General features: G+C 46.5%; 1 protein-coding gene across 4 annotated transcripts in view; it reads right to left on the minus strand.

The window, feature by feature from the left end:
- Window positions 1-16,765, minus strand: part of TUFT1 (tuftelin 1) — a 51,765-nt gene extending 35,000 nt beyond the window's left edge. For 2 of the 4 annotated variants that reach the window (XM_083715952.1, XM_083715951.1), the window contains exon 1: window positions 3,373-3,478. In XM_083715952.1, coding sequence (XP_083572078.1) covers window positions 3,373-3,432 — 60 coding nt within the window. In that variant the 5' untranslated portion in view covers window positions 3,433-3,478. Of the gene's footprint in view, window positions 1-3,372; window positions 3,479-16,574 lie in introns of those variants that run through there. The other 2 variants (XM_083715950.1, XM_083715949.1) reach the window with 2 other exon arrangements.
- Between the last annotated feature and the right edge of the window lie 2,722 nt (window positions 16,766-19,487).

Raw genomic sequence — 19,487 nt, forward strand, 5'->3', positions numbered from 1 at the left:
ACAGGACACCCAAGCAAGAAGCAAACAGCGATCTGATCAGCAGACTCATGCATACATATAGGCAGTGATCCTAGCTCAGTGTTTCCCAACCGGTGTTCCGCGGCACACTAGTGTGCCGCGAGACGTTGCCTCGTGTGCCGCTTGGGAAACACTGCTCTAAGCGAGAGGGGACTCTGCTCAGGCTGCATCCGCCGTGCGCGAGGGAGGCGCTTCCTCTCGTGAGGGAGGCGAGAAGAAGGGAGGCGGGGCCGAGCAGGCGGATTGGCCCGGCGGCGGCCGTGACGTCACCCTGCGCGCGGCGGCAGATTCGAAACTCCTCAGGCGCAGGCGCGGCTGGAGCAGGAAGGCCGCTCTGCTTGAGAGGAAAGAGAGGGAGCCGCCGCCGGCGGGATGAAGAACACCGTTCCGCGGAGCACCGTGAAGAAGCTGCTGAGCAAGCACAAGCCGCACTTGCCTCAGGGTCTTACTGCCCACACGCCTCTGTTTCCTTGCTGTGCTTGCTCAAACGGAACAAAGAGCAGGGAAAGCCCCTCCCCTCCAGGCAAGCAGGCAGGAGGGGGAGAGAGAGAGAGAGTGTGCGAGCTGGCTGGCTTGGGTGAGTAGGTGAGGGAAAACTTTTGCCTTCCTTTCCTCCCTCCCCGTTATACCCCTCTCCTGCATTCTTAGCCAGCTGCTTCTCTGCACACCCCTCTCGTGCTCCTTGTCCGTTCTGTGTTTTTCCTTCCCTCCCCACTTAAAATGTGGTTAAAAAGCATGGATCCACATGGATCCTCAGGATCTTTGCATTGGGTCACCCCAAATTCACCAACAGATCACATAGCATGTCCATGGCTACAGCCTGCCCTCCAAAAATCACGCACCCACTGTTGCCTGGGGCTGCAGTGGTGCAAAAATGTGGTTACAAAACATGGATCCACATGGATCCTCAGGATCTTTGCATTGGGTCACCCCAAATTCACCATCAGATCACATAGCATGTCCATGGCTACAGCCTGCCCCCCCAAAATCACACACCCACTGTTGCCTGGGGCTGCAATGGTGCAAAAACGTGGTTACAAAACATGGATCCACAGGGATTCTCAGGATTTTTGCATTGGGTCACCCCAAATTCACCATCAGATCACATGTCTGTGGCCACAGCATGAAGCACAAAAATGATACATCATTAATATTCACTGCCCACGGCGGCAGCCAATCGGCTGCCGCAAAGGGCGGGCCCTCACAGGTTCACTGAATAAAGTATTTTATAATTTTTCATATTTCTGTTTACTTACTATTTCATAATAAAGTAATTATAAAATACTTTATTTGTGTTTATTTGATTCCTATTAAAGAGAGTTACTTTATATATAGTCAATATAGGCACAGAGTTAATTTTTTAAACATTTTCTAATGGTGGTGTGCCTCGAGATTTTTTTCATGAAACAAGTGTGCCTTTGCCCAAAAAAGGTTGGGAAACACTGTCCTAGCTAAAAGGTAAAGGTAAAGGTACCCCTGCCCGTACGGGCCAGTCTTGCCAGACTCTGGGGTTGTGCGCCCATCTCACTCAAGAGGCCAGGGGCCAGCGCTGTCCGGAGACACTTCCGGGTCACGTGGCCAGCGTGACATCGCTGCTCTGGCGAGCCAGAGCCGCACACGGAAACGCCGTTTACCTTCCCGCTGGTAAGCGGTCCCTATTTATCTACTTGCACCCGGAGGTGCTTTCGAACTGCTAGGTTGGCAGGCGCTGGGACCGAGCAGCGGGAGCGCACCCCGCCGCAGGGATTCGAACCGCCGACCTTTCGATCGGCAAGTCCTAGGCGCTGAGGCTTTAACCCACAGCGCCACCTGCGTCCTAGCTACACCTACTCAAAAGTAAACCCCACAGAAATCCACGGGGAGTTACTTCCAAGCAATCAAACTTAGGTTTGAAGCAACAGATTTATTCTTTAAATCTTGAGTCTACTTGACTTTAATACAAGTTCAGACTAATCCCAGATAAAAAATGTGTCTCTAGTAGTTTGTTCCACACCAAATATGAGCTTTTTGGCCCAGAATTGTGGATACCATGCCTTCCCCCCCAGCCAAAAAGCTGTAACCTCTGCTTTAGGGGTGACCTGCAAAAAAAAAAAGAGACAAAGAAATACTGTATATATGTCTGGAACTTGCTGACACAAGGGCCAACTGCACATGCTCAGAGGCAACCTTTACAAAGTGCAATGAGCGGCAGCTAGTATTTACATTACGAGTAACCACCACACAGGACTATCTTATACAGTACTTATTTAACTGAGTGCCAACTGTACAGTGATACCTCGGGTTAAGTATTTAATTCATTCCGGAGGTCCGTTCTTAACCTGAAACTGTTCTTAACCTGAAGCACCACTTTAGCTAATGGGGCCTCCTGCTGCCGCTGCGCCACCAGAGCACGATTTCTGTTCTCATCCTGAAGCAAAGTTCTTAACCTGAAGCACTATTTCTGGGTTAGCGGAGTCTGTAACCTGAAGCGTATGTAACCCGAGGTACCACTGTACTCAACTAACAGTGCGATCCTACACAGGTCTACTCAGAAGTAAGGTTCAAGGAGTTGTACTCTCAGGGACAAGATGACAGTCCAAGTGTTTATAGGATTCAACCTTGATCTGCCAAACACACACCTACACTCCTGGCTGTATCGCAGTACAATCTGATTTTGACTTAGAACAAACTTGTTTATCTTTTTGACAGTCGTTTTTCTTTTTACATCTCGGATGCAGCGTTATTCTTAAATAATGTACAGTACTGCATTTAAACACACACACAAAATCAAAATACTTCATTTTCTTTTAAGTATCAACAGGGCACATCGCTTTCCAAGGGTGTTATTTCGATGCTACTCAGAGTAGACCCATTGAAGAAACACGACTAATTCAGGTTCATAAAATTCAGTGGACCTAATCTGAGTAACACTTAGCAACCTAAAGTCCTTTTTTTTCCTTTAAAAGAATAGCAAATAAAGTTACCAAGGAACGATGCTTTACGAACGGTAAGGAATTTTTAAAAAATGATATTAAAAAGTAAAATAGGTTTCAAATATTAGAGAGAAGTAAAATATATTTAAAAGTTTAATTATTATGTATAAAGCCTCGAACAGGTGCAGAGGAACGCTGCTTTACAAACGGTAAGGAATTTTTAAAAATGATATAAAAAGTAAAAAAAAATGATATAAAGAAGTAAAAAAAATGATATAAAAAAGTAAATACTTTTGTTTGTTACTCCTTACGATTGCCACAGTCTTGCAAAGGTTTTAAATATTAGAGAAAAGTAAGTTTTATTTAAAAGTTTAATTATTATATATGAAGCCTCGAACAGGGGAGGGTGAAGTGGTGCAGAGGAACCTCCGTATCCGCTTACCGGGCTCTCTCCCTCCGCTTGCAGATCCACCAGCGTGCAAAGGCTCCTTGCCCCGTTCATTGCTGCAAACCTTCCCTGCCCACTCCGCTCCCGGCGACGCTTCCTTGCGACTGAAGGCGCATCCGGCCACGCCCGCTCCTTATATACTGGCCACGCCCACTTCCCCGCCCCTACCGCCTCGGCACGCCCCTTCGCTTCTTCCCTTACTGGCCCGCCAGCGCCGGCCACGCCCACCCCCCGTTCTGCAGCGTCATCTCCCCTCGCGCTCTCTCAAAGGCCCGCCCACCTTGCCGTCATTCTTTTGTCCGACTCCTTAGGCTCCGCCCCCTTCCCCGCCCAACTCCCTTTCCCCGCACATGCGCACTCGCTTTGTCCCTTTATATTAATACATTGGCAATGTATTCATTTAATAACTTATTGGTTAGTACCCTGCATAAAGTCTGCAAACGTTTGAGGGCAGGGAATTGCCTCTAGAGCCAGGATGCCTGCCGTCCTCAGTGATCCAGCCTTCAGTCAATAATAATTCATTTTAATATTTTCAGTAATTATTAATTATTGGCTATTAACCAATTAATAATTATGTATAAACTCGTTATTATTAAGTTTTGGCTACCTATTGCGATTATTAATAAACATAATTAAGAAATTGCAATTTTATTTAAAAATTACAATTGTAATTGTTATTGATTAGCCTTATTAAATATTAGTAATGGTCATGCATTAGTTACTGAGTGCATGGTATTGTAATCTACCTTCTAGGCTCGGGTAGTTTACAAGTAGACTGCTTTGTTCAGGGAGAATTGCTTTAGTTTTCATCGCTTCCAGATACAGCAGGAGACAAACAGTTGTTTTGCAAATAGCATCAGTTGTTGTTTAGTCGTGTCCTCCTCTTCGTGACCCCCTGGACCAGAGCACGCCAGGCACTCCTGTCTTCCACTGCCTCCCGCAGTTTGGTCAAACTAAAGCTGGTCTCTTCAAGAACACTATCCAACCATCTCGTCCTCTGTCCTCCCCTTCTCCTTGTGCCCTCCATCTTTCCCAACATCAGGGTCTTTTCCAGGGAGTCTTCTCTTCTCCTGAGGTGGCCAAAGTCTTGGAGCCTCAGCTTCAGGATCTGTCCTTCCAGTGAGCACTCAGGGCTGATTTCCTTCAGAATGGAGAGGTTTGATCTTCTTGCAGTCCATGGGACTCTCCAGAGTCTCCTCCGGCACCAGAATTCAAAAGCATCCATTCTTGGGCGATCAGCCTTCTTGATGGTCCAGCTCTCACTTCCATACATCACGACTGGGAAAACCATAGCTTTGACTATATGGACTTTTGTTGGCAAGGTGATGTCTCTGCTTTTTAAGGTGCTGTGTAGGTTTGTCATTGCTATAGCATCAGTTAGAGATACTCTGAATAACTCAGAGAAGCTATGAGCTATGCCGTGCAGGGCCACCCAAGGTGGACAGGTCATAGTGGAGAGTTTTGACCAAACGTGATCCACCTGGAGGAGGAAACGGCAAGCCACTCCAGTATCCCTGCCAAGAAAACTCCATGGACAAAGACAACAGGCATATAGCATCAGTTAAGGTAAAGGGACCCCTGACCATTATGTCCAGTCGTGGCCGACTCTGGGGTTGCAGCGCTCATCTCGCTTTACTGGCCAAGGGAGCCGGCGTACAACTTCCGGGTCATGTGGCCAGCAGGACTAAGCCGCTTCTTGTGAACCAGAGCAGCGCACAGAAACGCCATTTACTTTCCTGCCAGAGTGGTACCTATTTATCTACTTGTACTTTGAGGTGCTTTTGAACTGCTAGGTTGGCAGGAGCAGGGACCGAGCAACAGGAGCTGACCCCATCGCGGGGATTCGAACTGCCGACCTTCTGATTAGCAAATCCTAGGCTCTGTGGTTTAACCCACAGCACCACCCGCATCCCTTATAGCATCAGTTAGAGATACACAAAACAACACACTCTGGCAAGGCTTTTAATGTTTGGGTTGTCTGGGTGCAGAAACGAGGTTACTGTACAAAGGGGAAAATAGCTCAGATGTCAGAACATGAAACTCAATCTCAAGGTCTTGGGTTTGAGCCCCTCGTTGGGCAAATGATTGGGCAAATAAATACACACACATACATATATGCAGCAGTGTTGAATAGTGATTAGAGGGCTGGACTAAGATCTGGGCGTGTCCAGGGTTCAAATCCCCACATAGCCCCATGACGTTGGTTCAGTCACAACCTCTCAGCCAAACCTACCTCACAGGGTTGTTTTGAGAATACAAGGGCGGGGTGGGGGAGAGAAGCACATGGACTCCCTTGAGCTCCTTGGAGGAAACGTGGGGTAGAAATGTGATAATGAACAAAACTAAATATATAAAGTAGAATCACCAAGCACCACATCTCAAGAGCATGTGCAGAGTGCATTTTGCCTGTGCTGTTAAGCAGTTGCCTTCAGGCACATCTCCACCAACCTGACATGGCAGGTGGCCTCCTGGAGCCATCGTTGGCCCATAAACCCAGGACTGCAGCTTGGCAAGGACAGTCTGTGCCAGTTTGCTCCCAGGCCCTGAAGCCTGAGCTCAACAGTGGCCAATATCTTTTCTTTTGTTTTTCTGACAAGGCCCACATGCCCTCAGGGTGTAATCTGGCAGGTGCCACAAACCAAATGAGTGACATTCTCTCTCTCTTGAGTGGCACATCTCATTTTTTAAAATTATTTTTATTGATTTTCCAATAAAAACATCCAATTAATATATCCAATCATAATGCTCCAATTAAAATAAAAACCTAAAATTTAGAAAAGACCAAATTATAATTATTAATTTTCCGGAGCTCCCCGCAGTCTGGATCTCTGAAGCATGTCTCCACATCTCGGTCCAGCCTGTCCTCATTGATTCCCTATTTTCCACATCTCGGTTTTGACACATTAGGCACATCTCATGTTTAATGCACCCTCTGTGAGGCATGCTCTTTTCAGCTGTGCAAACCTCCACCCCCTGCCCACCCGTCAATGCCCGTAGGTCCCACCAGTGCGTGGCATGGGGAGATGGCAGAGAGTGTGAGTCCGCTGATTCTCTCCGTGGCTTTCCATACCACTGGGAATCAGCTCTGCTTTGAAGGCTCCTGGCCCCCTGGAGCCTTCAAAACGGGGGTCTACAGGAGTCAGTCCTCCCACTCTCATGCTGTTAAGAATGTAAGAAGAGCCCTGGAGCTGGATCAGGCCAATTTCCTGTTCTCACATTGGCCAAATGCCCCTATCTCAACCCAGAAACTGAGATAGTCTCTGGAGCTGGAGGTTCCATCAGAACATCTGAGAAGCCCGGTGGATGAAGCCAAAGTCCCACCTAGTCTCACATCCTGTTCTTACAGTGTCCATAAGGGACAGCTACACATTGCTGCATTGGGGGGTGGGGTTTGGACTAGATAGTCCTCAAGGATCCCTTCCAACTCTATGATTCTGAGCAGAACCTGATCTCCCCATTTTGTTGTTGTTTAGTCCTTTAGTCGTGTCCGACTCTTTGTGACCCCCTGGACCAGAGCACGCCAGGCACTCCTGTCTTCCACTGCCTCCCGCAGTTTGGTCAAACTCATCCTGGTAGCTTCAAGAACACTGTCCCACCATCTCGTCCTCCGTCGTCCCCTTCTCCTTGCACCCTCCATCTTTCCCAACATCAGGGTCTTTCCCAGGGGGTCTTCTCCTCTCCTGAGGTGGCCAAAGTCTTGGAGCCTCAGCTTCAGGATCTGTTCTTCCAGTGAGCACTCAGGGCTGATTTCCTTCAGAATGGAGAGGTTGGATCTTCTTGCAGTCCATGGGACTCTCAAGAGTCTCCTCCAGCACCAGAATTCAAAAGCATCCATTCTTTGGCGATCAGCCTTCTTTATGGTCCAGCTCTCACTTCCATACATCACTACTGGGAAAACCATAGCTTTGACTATACGGACCTTTGTCGTATAGGTTATGTCTCTGCTTTTTAAAATGCTGTCTAGGTTTGTCATTGCTTTTCTCCCAAGAAGCAGGCGTCTTTTAATTTTGTGGCTGCTGTCACCATCTGCAGTGCTCAGGGAGCCCAAGAAAGTAAAAGCTCTCACTGCCTCCATCTCTTCCCCTTCTATTTGCCAGGAGGTGATATAGAGGGCTGAATTTCACACTGCTAACAAGCCAGATCTTTAGTTTCCGTAATATTTATTGGATTGAGGAAGAATAAGCTGCGTACACACATTTAAAGCACATTTAATGCACACAGCAATGATCCTGGGAACTATAGTCAAAACAAAAAAAATTCCTTCCAGTAGCACCTTAAAGACCAACTAAGTCAGTTCTTGGTATGAGCTTTCGTGTGCATGCACACTTCTTCAGATACACACCTGGGAACTATAGTTTGCCCCTTGACAGAGCTACAATTCTCGGCATCCTTAACAAACTACAGTTCTTTTTCTTGGATTTGTTTGTGTGTGCGCTTTAAATGTGCTTTATAGAAAGACCCCTGACTGAAACCCCACAGAGGAAACCGGCGTAGGCAATACAGTATGAAGCTAGGCAGACCATTGGCCTGAGTAGGTATAAGACCTAGATAGGGCTTTCTAGAGCAGCCCTGTATTCAGGAACCATGAGGACTAGCCTCTTACTTTAAGAGAGAGGCTGTAGCTCTGTGGTAGAGCACCTGCTTCCTGTGGCATTGGATAAAGATGCAAAGACACACAGCCGTTTGCAAATAGACAGAAGCGGCAGGCCTGGCTTTATTGCTCTAACCCTGATGTTTATTTAAGGAGAGAATGCAGGGTTTTAAAAAAAAGCTTTGTTTCTAGTTCTCATGATTCTATACGGGGGGGGGGGGGGCGGGGACCAAATTACTGATGAAACTGCAAGGAGCTTTTCCTAAGGGTTCAGCCGGAGCAAAAGCACACAAAAGCCCTTACCCAACTCTTGTTTTCGTTTTAAACCTTACGATTCTGGCAGGGTGAGCGAGCCCTGTAATTTATCCTTAACTCTCAGGGGTGTGTCTCTCACACAAGCGCTGGCCTTTCCTTACATCAACAACCGGAACAGAGAATAAAAGGACACGGATGTGTTCACATCAAAGAACTTTATTCCTGTCCTGGGTTTTCTCTAGCCTCGCCTCCCGGCCCTACCCAGTACATGTGTGTTTTGAAATCTGCTGCTAGGAACTAGACCTTATCCCTTAAATATAACAGTTAAGTTTCCAGTTCTCATGGTTTTGGTTATACGACTGAATTAAATATGAACACAGGGAGTATACAATATATTGATTTCAGTGTGGTTTTTGACAAAGTCCAAGTGATATTCTCACAAGGAAGCTGGTAAACTGTGGGTTGAACAAGGTAACTGTTAGGTGGGTTGACTGACCAAACCCAAAGATTAATGCAGTGGTTCTCAACCTGTGGGTCCCGAGATATTGTTGGACTACAACTCCCATCATCCCTAGCTAGCAAGACCAGAGCTCAGGGATGATGGGAGTTGTAGTCCAACAACATCTGGGGATCTACAGGTTGAGAACCGCTGGATTAATGGTTCCTCGTCATCCTGGGGGAAAGTTGGGGTGCCGCAGGGTTCTGGCCTGGGCCCGTTGTTGTTCAACGTCTTTATAAATGACTTGGATGAAGGAATTGAGGGGGTGCTCATCAAATATGCAGATGACACCAAACTGGGAGGGATAGCTAAGGCCGCACAAGACAGAATCAGAATTCAAAATGACCTTAACGGATTGGAGACCTGGGTGCAAGCAAGTTAAGAAAATGAATTTCAATAAGGGCAAATGTAAGGTTCTGCACTTAGGCAGGAAGAATCAGATGCAGAAATATAGGATGGGGGACACCTGGCTTGCCAGCAGTACAGTGGTACCTCAGGTTAACTACTTAATTCATTCTGGAGGTCCGTTCTTAACCTGAAACTGTTCTTATCCTGAGGTACCCTTTTAGCTAATGGGGCCTCCCGCTGCCACGCGATTTATGTTCTCATCCTGAAGCAAAGTTCTTAACCTGAGGTACTATTTCTGGGTTAGCGGATTCTGTAACCTGAAGCGTTTGTAACCCAAGGTACCACTGTACATGTGAAAAGGATCAAGGGGTCTTGGAGGACCCACAAGCTGAACCTGAGTCAACATTGTGATGCAGCAACAAAATAAGCTAATGCTATTCTAGGCTGCATCAACAGAAGTCCAGATCAAGGGAAGTCATAGTCCCACTCTCCTCTGCCTTGGTCAGAGCACACCTGGAGTACTGTGTCCAGTTCTGGGCGCCACAATTTAAGAAGGATGTTGACAAGCTGGAAGGTGTGCAGAGGAAGGCAACCAAGATGATTCTGGGGAATGCTTGAAGGAGCTGGGTATGTCTAGCCTGAAAGAGAGGAGACTGAGAAGAGATATGAGAGCTATCTTCAAATATCTCAAATATCTCACATGGAACGATGGAGCCTGCTTGTTTTCTCCTGGTCTGGAGATTAGGGCTGGAGGCTCTTGTCCAGCCCATTACTGAAATAAGACACCAAACCAGCACATTCCCCGTGGCACTTTCTGATGTAAAGGTGAAATAAGAGCTGTATGTCATCAGCAAATTGATGACAACGCACTCCAAATCTTTGGATGACCCTGCTCAGCAGATTCAGATCGATGACCACTGACTTGGAGGGTTTTAAAAGAGCGTTGGATGAATACAGGGAGGAGGGGGGCAGCTATCAAGGGCTACTAGCCTGGGTAGCTATGTTCTGTAGGATCCTAAATGGGGAGAATCAACAACCTCAGATCTGCATATGACACAACCTTGATGGCAGAAAGTGAGGAGGAATCAAAGAACCTTTTAATGAGGGTGAAAGAAGAGAGCACAAAATATGGTCTGAAGCTCAACATAAAAAAAAAACCAAGATCATGGCCACTGGTCCCATCACCTCCTGGCAAATAGAAGGGGAAGAAATGGAGGCAGTGAGAGATTTTACTTTCTTGGGCTCCATGATCACTGCAGATGGTCACAGCAGTCACAAAATTAAAAGACGCCTGCTTCTTGGGAGAAAAGTGATGACAAACCTGGACAACATCTTAAAAAGCAGAGACATCACCTTGCCAACAAAGGTCCATATAGTTAAAGCTCTGGTTTTCCCAGTAGTGATGTACGGAAGTGAGAGCTGGACCATAAAGAAGGCTGATCACCAAAGAATGGATGCTTTTGAATTATGGTGCTGGAGGAGACTCTTGAGAGTCCCATGGACTGCAAGAAGATCAAACCTCTCCATTCTGAAGGAAATCAGCCCTGAGTGCTCACTGGAAGGACAGATCCTGAAGCTGAGGCTCCAAGACTTTGGCCACCTCAGGAGAAGAGAAGTCTCCCTGGAAAAGACCCTGATGTTGGGAAAGATGGAGGGTGCAAGGAGAAGGGGACGACAGAGGACGAGATGGTTGGGTGGTGTTCTCGAAGTGACCAGCATGAGTTTGACCAAACTGCGGGAGGCAGTGGAAGACAGGAGGGCCTGGCGTGCTCTGGTCCAGGGGGTCACGAAGAGTCGGACATGACTAAACGACTAAACAACAACAATAAGGGTGCTGAGAATTGTAGCTCTGTCAGGGGTAAACTATAGTTCCCAGGTTCATTGCTGTGTGCATTAAATGTGCTTTAAATAAATGCAGCTTATTCCCTATTCTAAGTTTCTTCCTCAATCCAAGAAATATTACAGAAACCGAAGATCTGGCCCCTTGCTGACACACACAACCTGTCCAAACACCCCCCCGCTCATTTTATCCCAAGCCCCTTGACTCCTCAACTCTGCTTCAAGAGATCTCCTTGCCTCTGTGCCGTCTTTGATATTCCTCCCTTCCTAAAACTGCTTCTGGCCACAAAAATACTAATTCCCCGCCTGTCGAATCTCTGCAGTTCCATCCGTTTTTCTGCATTCCGCGACTGCCCTTTGGAGGCAGCTGAACATTCTGTGTCATCAGAGAAGGTCAACCAATGGGAAAAGTGTTCGCAGACAATGGCATTTAAAAAAAAAAAAGCAGTTACACACACATGACACATAACGAAGAGCAACTCTGTTCTTGGAACTTGTATCCTGGAAGTCATCAGGAAGCCCTGTCCACCCCCAAGGCATTGGTAATGTCACTGCCAGTGACATTTTGGAACAATACAAAGAACAAAACAAATTTAAATACGTCCTGCACAGGTCAGGAATTTTAATTAGGTGAGGCCAAGAAGGAACTTGAGCGGTGTGTACACAAAACACACCCCTCCCACCCCGAGAATCCTGGGAAGTGTGGGGGGGCCGCTAGGGGCGCCTTGGAAGATGGCCAACAATACCATCTATCCAGCTTGCACGAGGTAATTAGAGGCTGATTATGGGGAATAAATCAGTCTCCCTCGTCTTCCCAGGGGTTTGGGAAGATGCTGCCTCGCCTGCGATTGCCATAAATCACCCCCGAGTTCGGAAGAAGGAGGGGGTGAGAGGCACTGGACGGAAAGCCCTCAGGCAGCCTTTAGAACTCCCTGAAGCTGCTTCCAAGAGCGAAACTGTTTGCGTTGCTTAAGAGTAACAAAAATTGGAGAAGTAAACGCACATGCTTCGAGTGAGGTCAGGAGTATTTTATCTGCTAAATAATTCCACCACTGAGACGATGAAGAATGGGACGGAAGGAACAGAGGACAGCATCAAAGATCGCAGACATGTTGGTATGTTGAACGGAACGGAAAGGGGGGGGGAGACTTTCTTCTTTTTCAATATGATTTACCTAACAACCCTCCCCCTTAGAAGAACGACTAGTTGCAAGTGGGATCAAAAATAAACTGGGGGGGGATATATGAATTAAGGTTTTACTCTGTGAAAGATTTGGAAAGAAGAAAGGCTCTCTTTGTGACGCAGTTATAAAAGTGATCCGACACCGAGAGGCAGACCGTTGCTGCAAGATCGGTAGTCTTAGGGAGGGTGAGCCGTCGTTCTGCTATCAGCTTTGGATCGTAAATCCGAAAGGGCAATAACCCTCCTGGACAGACATTTACGATGCAGCGGGTCTGGGGAAATTAACGAGCAGACATTTAGACTGTATTTCATCGGAACGGAATAAGATGGCGATGCCCACTCGAACGGGACTCTTGGACTATTGTATCTATGTGAGTGAATTACGAGACAGCATTACAAAGTTCACACAGAAATATAAACAAGACTGTTTCTTTCAACTCACTTGTGGAGACAACTCGGAGGTGATTGAGAAGAAAAAGGGTAACGACAAGGAGATGAGAAGACGGGATTGTGACTATATTGTAAACATCAAAGCAGCAGGAATATAAGATGATTGGACTCCTACCGATCTCGGAGAATGGGTACCCCCCACAAAAAAATATAATTAGGCAAAATATTTGGATTTTATGATTTGTATTGTTATAATTTAGAATAATTAGTATGATATGATTTGGTAAATGGAAATTTAATAAAAATTATTTTTTTAAAAAAAGAGAACTGGTCTGCAAGTTCGTAGCGCCCGTAAAAAACTAGTTCCCAACATTATTGGAAGGGTGCTTTTAATATATGGTGCGTGCACAGTCAGAGAATAAAAAAGGAAACAGGAAGTTTGTTTGGCCAAAACAAACAGAGGCTGCCATCGTTTGGGGGGAAGAAACACCGCATGACAGGCAGAAATTCTGCAGGTGCAGCTTATGTCCTTCACTGCAGCTCTGTGCTAAGGGGGAAAGCTTCACCTGTGAGTTTTCTGCTGGACAGGCAGCTACTGAATATTATCCTGAAAGAGCATTAAAGATAGCAAGCTCCCCTCTCAATTTGTATTACATTTGATCAGACAGAGAGATAGAGAAATATTGTTATATTCATGTTATTGTAAGTTGCCTTGTGCTTTTAAAAAATGGAAATGGGGAGAGAATTTTTTTTTCTTAAAGGAGGACATTTAAGAAGGAGAAAACCTGCATTTGCTGGATCGGTTCCCTTCGGTATCTGTTTTATAGTTTTGCTTTTCATCTTTTAATTTTCATCTGTTATCTGTTGCTATGCTTGTTCTCTCTGTTTTATATGCATTATATTCATTTTCGTTCAAAATGAAAAGCTAAACCAAAAAAATAAAATTCCTTTCAGCGTTTCCGCCTGCAAGTCTTCACACCAAATAGTCTGCTGCCTGCAATTTTTTGTTAGATATGCATGACATATTTCCTATCTAAATTTGACTGCCTCCTCCAGGTGATTTGAATATACTTCTCCATCAACATGCAAATGTATTTTCTTTTCAAAAAACGCAATTGGTTTCTTTCGAATGAATCAGACCCCGAGTTCAAATTACGCCCCTTCTGCTGTGCCAGCTTCTTGAGATCTGGCTGAGTTACCAGAATTCAAGATGAGCCCATCCATATGCCTTTTCCTTGAAAGGGCGTCTCTGCTTATCACATCGTCATGTCAGCAGACGCCTCCTTAAATATCCTGAAAACATATTGAGGTTTTGTCCAAATGCTAATTTGTTTAATTGATTAAACGAGTCAAATTACAGAGGATTAATCACACGAACAGACTTCTTTTTTAATCAAGCTGCTGAAAACATGTCAAGCACACGTCAGTGAATATTCAGCACCAAAGCAGATCTACTGACAGACACACACACCCAGAACGAGGGTTTATTGGGGTGCAAGACCACCCCATCCAATAGCCTGGGTACCCCTCAATAAGAGATAACCATGCAATCGCTACCACCACATCTTAAGTCCTGAAATAACTCATTTCCATTATTTATTATATTAATATCCCAAGGTTCTTCTCACAACAACCTTGTGAGGTAGGCTAGGCTGAGAGGCCGTGACCGGGCCATCAAAGCTCCATGGCCAACTGGAGATTTGAACCCGGGTCTTTCCCTAGTCCGGCACTCTAACCACTGCACAGCCGCTGCCTCTGAAGGGTGGCAGGTTCCCCTCTCCTGCCTTACCAAGTCAAATTGCTTCAAGAACAGGCATCCGTTTAGCGAAGAATTGGAAGAAACAATATTTACCAACTATCAAAGAATGGCAGATGAAGATGAGACCAGAGAGACGAGACGGTGGAAGAAGATTGGAAGAAGTTTAAAGAATATTTGAAAAAAATATGTTAATATTTAAATCTTAGAATAGCTTTGGAAGTGGATATAGGCAGTAGGGTTAGAAGTAGAAGATAGGGTATTTTAAAATAGTATTATTTTAAAGTATAAAATGTGAAGTTATTTTAAGTGTGATTAAAAAAAAAATTAGAAATTATAATATAACGCTAAAGATGAAATAAAATGAAAATCAGATATGGGGGACTTGGGGAAGTCCACTTAACAATGTTTAGAAAAATAAGGCTATGACAGGCTATGACAAGAATTTGTTTGTATTCTTTGTCTTTTCTGTTTGCGTTTTTTATTTGTAAAATGAATTTTTAAAATTGAGAAAATTAAAAAGAGCAGGCATCCGTTTTCTGCCGGTCGCAGTGTGGCTCGCTGTCTCGAGTCGTCGGGAGCTTTTAAAGCAGTCTGACAATGCGCAGGTCCTGGTCTAACACTGACGGACACATCTCACAGACTCAAGACTCATCGGCGCATTAAACGGAGCACAAGCCGTGGGCCAGCGCTTGTGCGAAAGGCTGTGTACACTTGTGAGAAAGAGTGAACACGTTTGTCGTTGAGCCTTAGAGGTGAGCAGCTGCATGGCTGCACAGCTTGTGTACAGTGGTACCTCGGGTTAAGTACTTAATTCGTTCTGGAGGTCCGTTCTTATCCTGAAACTGTTCTTAACCTGAAGCACCACTTTAGCTAATGGGGCCTCCTCCTGCTGCTGTGCCGCCGGAGCACGATTTCTGTTCTTATCCTGAAGCAAAGTTCTTAACCTGAAACACTATTTCTGGGTTAGCGGATTATGTAACCTGAAGCGTATGTAACCTGAAGCGTATGTAACCCGAGGTACTACTGTACTTGTCAAATGCAGCATGTAAACACTCGTTGCAGGAGAAGGACTTAGTGGGTGAGCTTCAACCTTGGGTGCAGTAGGTTCTGGGTTCAATTCCTGGCATCTCCTGGTAGGGTTGGGAAACAGCTCCTCATCTTCTTCCTATCTTTAAATCAGCCCCATATTTCGAACGCTGAGGACTGGAATCTTAATTTCTTTTTAAGGAAAAGACTGCAGTTTAAATGGGCAGGGCAGTTGCCCTGGATGTAGAAGATTTTCGGTTCAATCCCAGGCATCTCCAGGTACATCTGGGAATGTCCCCTGCCAGAAACCCCTGGAGAGAGCCTGCCAGTCAGTGTAGACAATATTGAGGTAAAGGAACCCCTGGGCTAACCTGGTAGGAGCCAGCAGCTCCCAATGTTCCTACGAGAGCCTCCTCTGAAAGATATAAAAAGAAGAGACATCTTTTTCTCTCTCTCACCAAAGCACTCACCACACCAACAGCCAGAGAGACCCCCCTTTCTGAGGCGGGAACACCTCCAGGGACTCCCCGCAGGTAGATCACTCCTGGCTGAGGAGGCTCTATCTGGCCTCATCCTCACAGACCTAGGAGAAACATTTATCCCACTTCAGGGATGGCGTCTAGACGGGAGCGGATTTTGCCCGAGGGGTCAGCCGTGAGCTTCCTTGGCCCCAAATCACTGGACAGATCTCCATCTAGTACAATTTTGCTTCCCAGAGTTGCCTGCACACCATATCTTTAAAGCACTACCCCCCCAAAGAACCCTGGATACTATAATTTACCGTACAGAACTACAATTCCCAGCATGCCAACAACCTACTTTAAACACCCCCCTCCAATAACCTGAGAACTATAGTTTACTTCTCCCAGAGCGACAATTCCCAGCACCCATGACAAACAACTTTTATAACACACCCCCCCCCCCAAGAATCCTGCAGTTCACCCCTCGCAGTGCACCCCTGACAAACTACATTTAAAGCAGCCACGCACCCCAATAACCTGAGAACTGCCATTTACCTCTTTTTAAAAAGCTACAGTTCCCAGCACCCCGACAAACTACATTCAAAACAAACCTACCCCTCCAGAATCCTGGAAACTTTAGGTCGCCCCTCACAGAGCTACAATTCCTAGCAACCTCGACAAACTACAATTCCCATATCTTTTTGTGGGGATCGAATGCGCTTCCAAAACGTCCCCAATCCAGTTCATCCATCCTTCCTGGGCCAAATTTGGCACAAAGTCCGCCAGTTGCCGACCCAGCTCACCAAGCAGACTCTGCGGGAAGCCCCTTCCCCTTCAGAGACTCACCTGGGGGCAGAAGACCCTCCTCTCTTCTTCTGGGCCCCAGAGATGAGGGTGCAGCCAGCTTCTCCCTATCCCTCCGGCCGGCATGGAGAGCCTCCTGGGACGGTTCCAGGAGGCCATAGTGCCTTTTCGGCTCGGAGCATCTGTCGACAACAACCTCTCCAGCTCCTTCTCCTCCTCACCTGCCTGAGCTGAGGAGCCGGTCTGACCTCCAGCTCGGCTGAGAGAGGCGTTCCATCTTTCCCTTGGGCTGCTCCTCCTCCTCCTAATTGTCACATTCCCTCGAAATTACATCATGGAGGCCCAAGAAAGAAGGAAGTCTTCAAACACATCGGGGAGACTGCATGCACAAGGACAGAATTAAAGCACATTCTCCCATGGGAATGTGTTCTTGTTGTTTTAAAAATGTATTCATTTTTCTTTTTCATTCATTACATACATCTCAAACGTTTACTATATAGTCCTCCCCCCTCCTCTCCAAGATTCTCCCCAACTTCTGCTACTGGTTTGTTTCTCCTTTCACCCGCTTTGCTATCTCTCAGCAGAAAAAGATAATAATATTTATTTATTTATTTATTCATACATACATACATACATACTTACATACATACATACCCTGCCCATCTGGCTGGGTTTCCCCAGCCACTCTGGGCGGCTTCCAATAAAACACTAAAATACAGTAACCTATTAAACATTAAAAGCTTCCCTAAACAGGGCTGCCTTCAGGTCTTCTAAAAGTTTGGTAGTTATTTTTCTCTTTGACATCTGGTGGGAGGGCGTTCCACAGGGTGGGCGCCACCACCGAGAAGGCCCTCTGTCTGGTTCCCTGTAACTTGGCTTCCCGCAGTGAGGGAACCGCCAGAAGGCCCTCGGGGCTGGACCTCCGTGTCCGGGCAGAACAATGGGGGTGGAGACGCTCCTTCAGGTATACTGGACATAACATCAAACCTAAAAACGTAGAAATAAAAGTAAATACACCATCTTATTTCACCATATTTCTCCTCCTGTGGTTTCAGCGACTGGTAATCAGAAGTGTTATGTACTGAAGTTCTCACCCTGGGCCAGCAGGGGGATACTGTAGATAGTTATGCAAATGAAGGATCGAAAATGACGTTCAGTGATTGGATAGTTTTAGAAAGTTGCTACAGTAACGTTGTAGTGGAGCTCTATATAAGCAGGCTGGCTGAGCCCTTCAGTTCAGTTCTGTTCTGGCCTCTGAATAAAGAAGAGCTGTTTGAAGAATCGCTGTGTCGTCTGACATGTTCACCCACCACTTAACAAGAAGCACTGCTGCCTATGGCTGTGGAGGTTCTGGTAACCTCCATCAATTAATACATCCAGTCTTTTAAAGGTAAAGGGACCCCTGACCATTAGGTCCTGTCGTGGCCGACTCTGGGGTTGTGGCGCTCATCTCGCTTTACTGGCCGAGGGAGCCAGTGTACAGCTTCCAGGTCATGACTAAGCCACTTCTGGCGAACCAGAGCAGCGCACGGAAACACCGTTTACCTTCCCGCCAGAGTGGTACGTATTTATCTACTTGCACTTGCTTTCGAACTGCTAGGTTGGCAGGAGCAGGGACTGCGAAACAGGAGCTCACCCCGTCGCAGGGATTCAAACCGCCAACCTTCTGATCAGCAAGTCCTAGGCTCTGTGGTTTAACCCACAGCGCCACCCGTGTTCCTAGATATATAATAAATGTTCATTAATGTACCAACCATGCACGTACATAGATCAGCACAGGAAGACTGACCTGAAACCATTTTTGATTCCCAAACTGACCAAATGTTTCCTCTGCAAGGAGGGAGGGGGGTCAGGGAACCTTCCCATTGTCTCAGGAATTGAGTAATCAGCATTTTAATGGGTGACAGACTATCAGGAAAGGCAGATAACCTGGCAGACAGGAAAAATGTGTTCAGATTTCTGCTGTTGACCGCCTTTTCTGTGATGTAAGTATGTGGGGGGTGGTCTTGGGTTACACGCCTTCTTTGATGTATGTATGATGTGTGGAGGGGTGGTCTTGAGCTCCAGGGCAGGGAATTTAAAATGTCTAGACCTTGTTCGAGGTCCTCCTCCTTCTCCTGCGTGTGAGGGGAGCACCCTGTTGCAACAGATCAATAAAGATCAGGCTTACGAGCTGCTTTGCTTCTCAATATTCTCTGCTTGGCCTCTGTTATTTTCTCCTACCAACAGGGAACCTACGTAAGGACTCTATACGAGCTCTTGGGTACCCCATAAGGGAAAAGGGCAGATTTTGTTTACAACGCTCCTTTCTTGGATGTTTTTAAGCAAAGGTTGGACGGCCGTCTGTCATGAATGCTTTCACTGAGATTTCTGCATTGCAGGGGGATGGACTAACTATGATTCTGTGATTCTATCCTTATGCAAGACAGCTTGCTCTGAAAAATACAGAAGATCAGCCACCGGATGAAGCAGAAGGGCAGGCAGGAAAGGTGCGCACTGCTCCCTGGAACCTTCTACCTGGAAAGGTAGGCAATGATCTCTGATTGGCAGCTCCTCCTAAGGAAACTCAGCGAAACTTGAGTGACAGGAGCCTGCAAAAGTTGCACAGTGGAATTGGAAGTGAACTTTGTCCTGACCAGCTGAGCAAACACAAACAGCGCCCAGCCCAGGCCACAGTTTGCCACTTACCCCAGCAGCTGATAACTGGGGCCGGTTCGGCAGATTTTAGATATTTGAGATGTAGCAAAGCCACTTTCCTTCTCCTGAGGGAAGGCGCTTCTGGGATGCAAAGGATCTGCTACTGGGAAATTGGTAGATTGCCAGCAGGTTGCCAAGTCTTTCTCAGTAGACCAGAAAGCCTTTCTTGACTCGGCTCTAACTGTAGGCTGGCTCTGAGCCTCGGTGTTCCACAGGTGTAAAATGGGCCTGCGTGCTGCTGCCCCGCGTTGCTTTTTC

The sequence above is a fragment of the Podarcis gaigeae genome, assembly GCF_964106915.1.
Source record: "Podarcis gaigeae genome assembly, chromosome: 16".
NCBI classification, from domain to species: Eukaryota; Metazoa; Chordata; class Lepidosauria; order Squamata; family Lacertidae; genus Podarcis; species Podarcis gaigeae.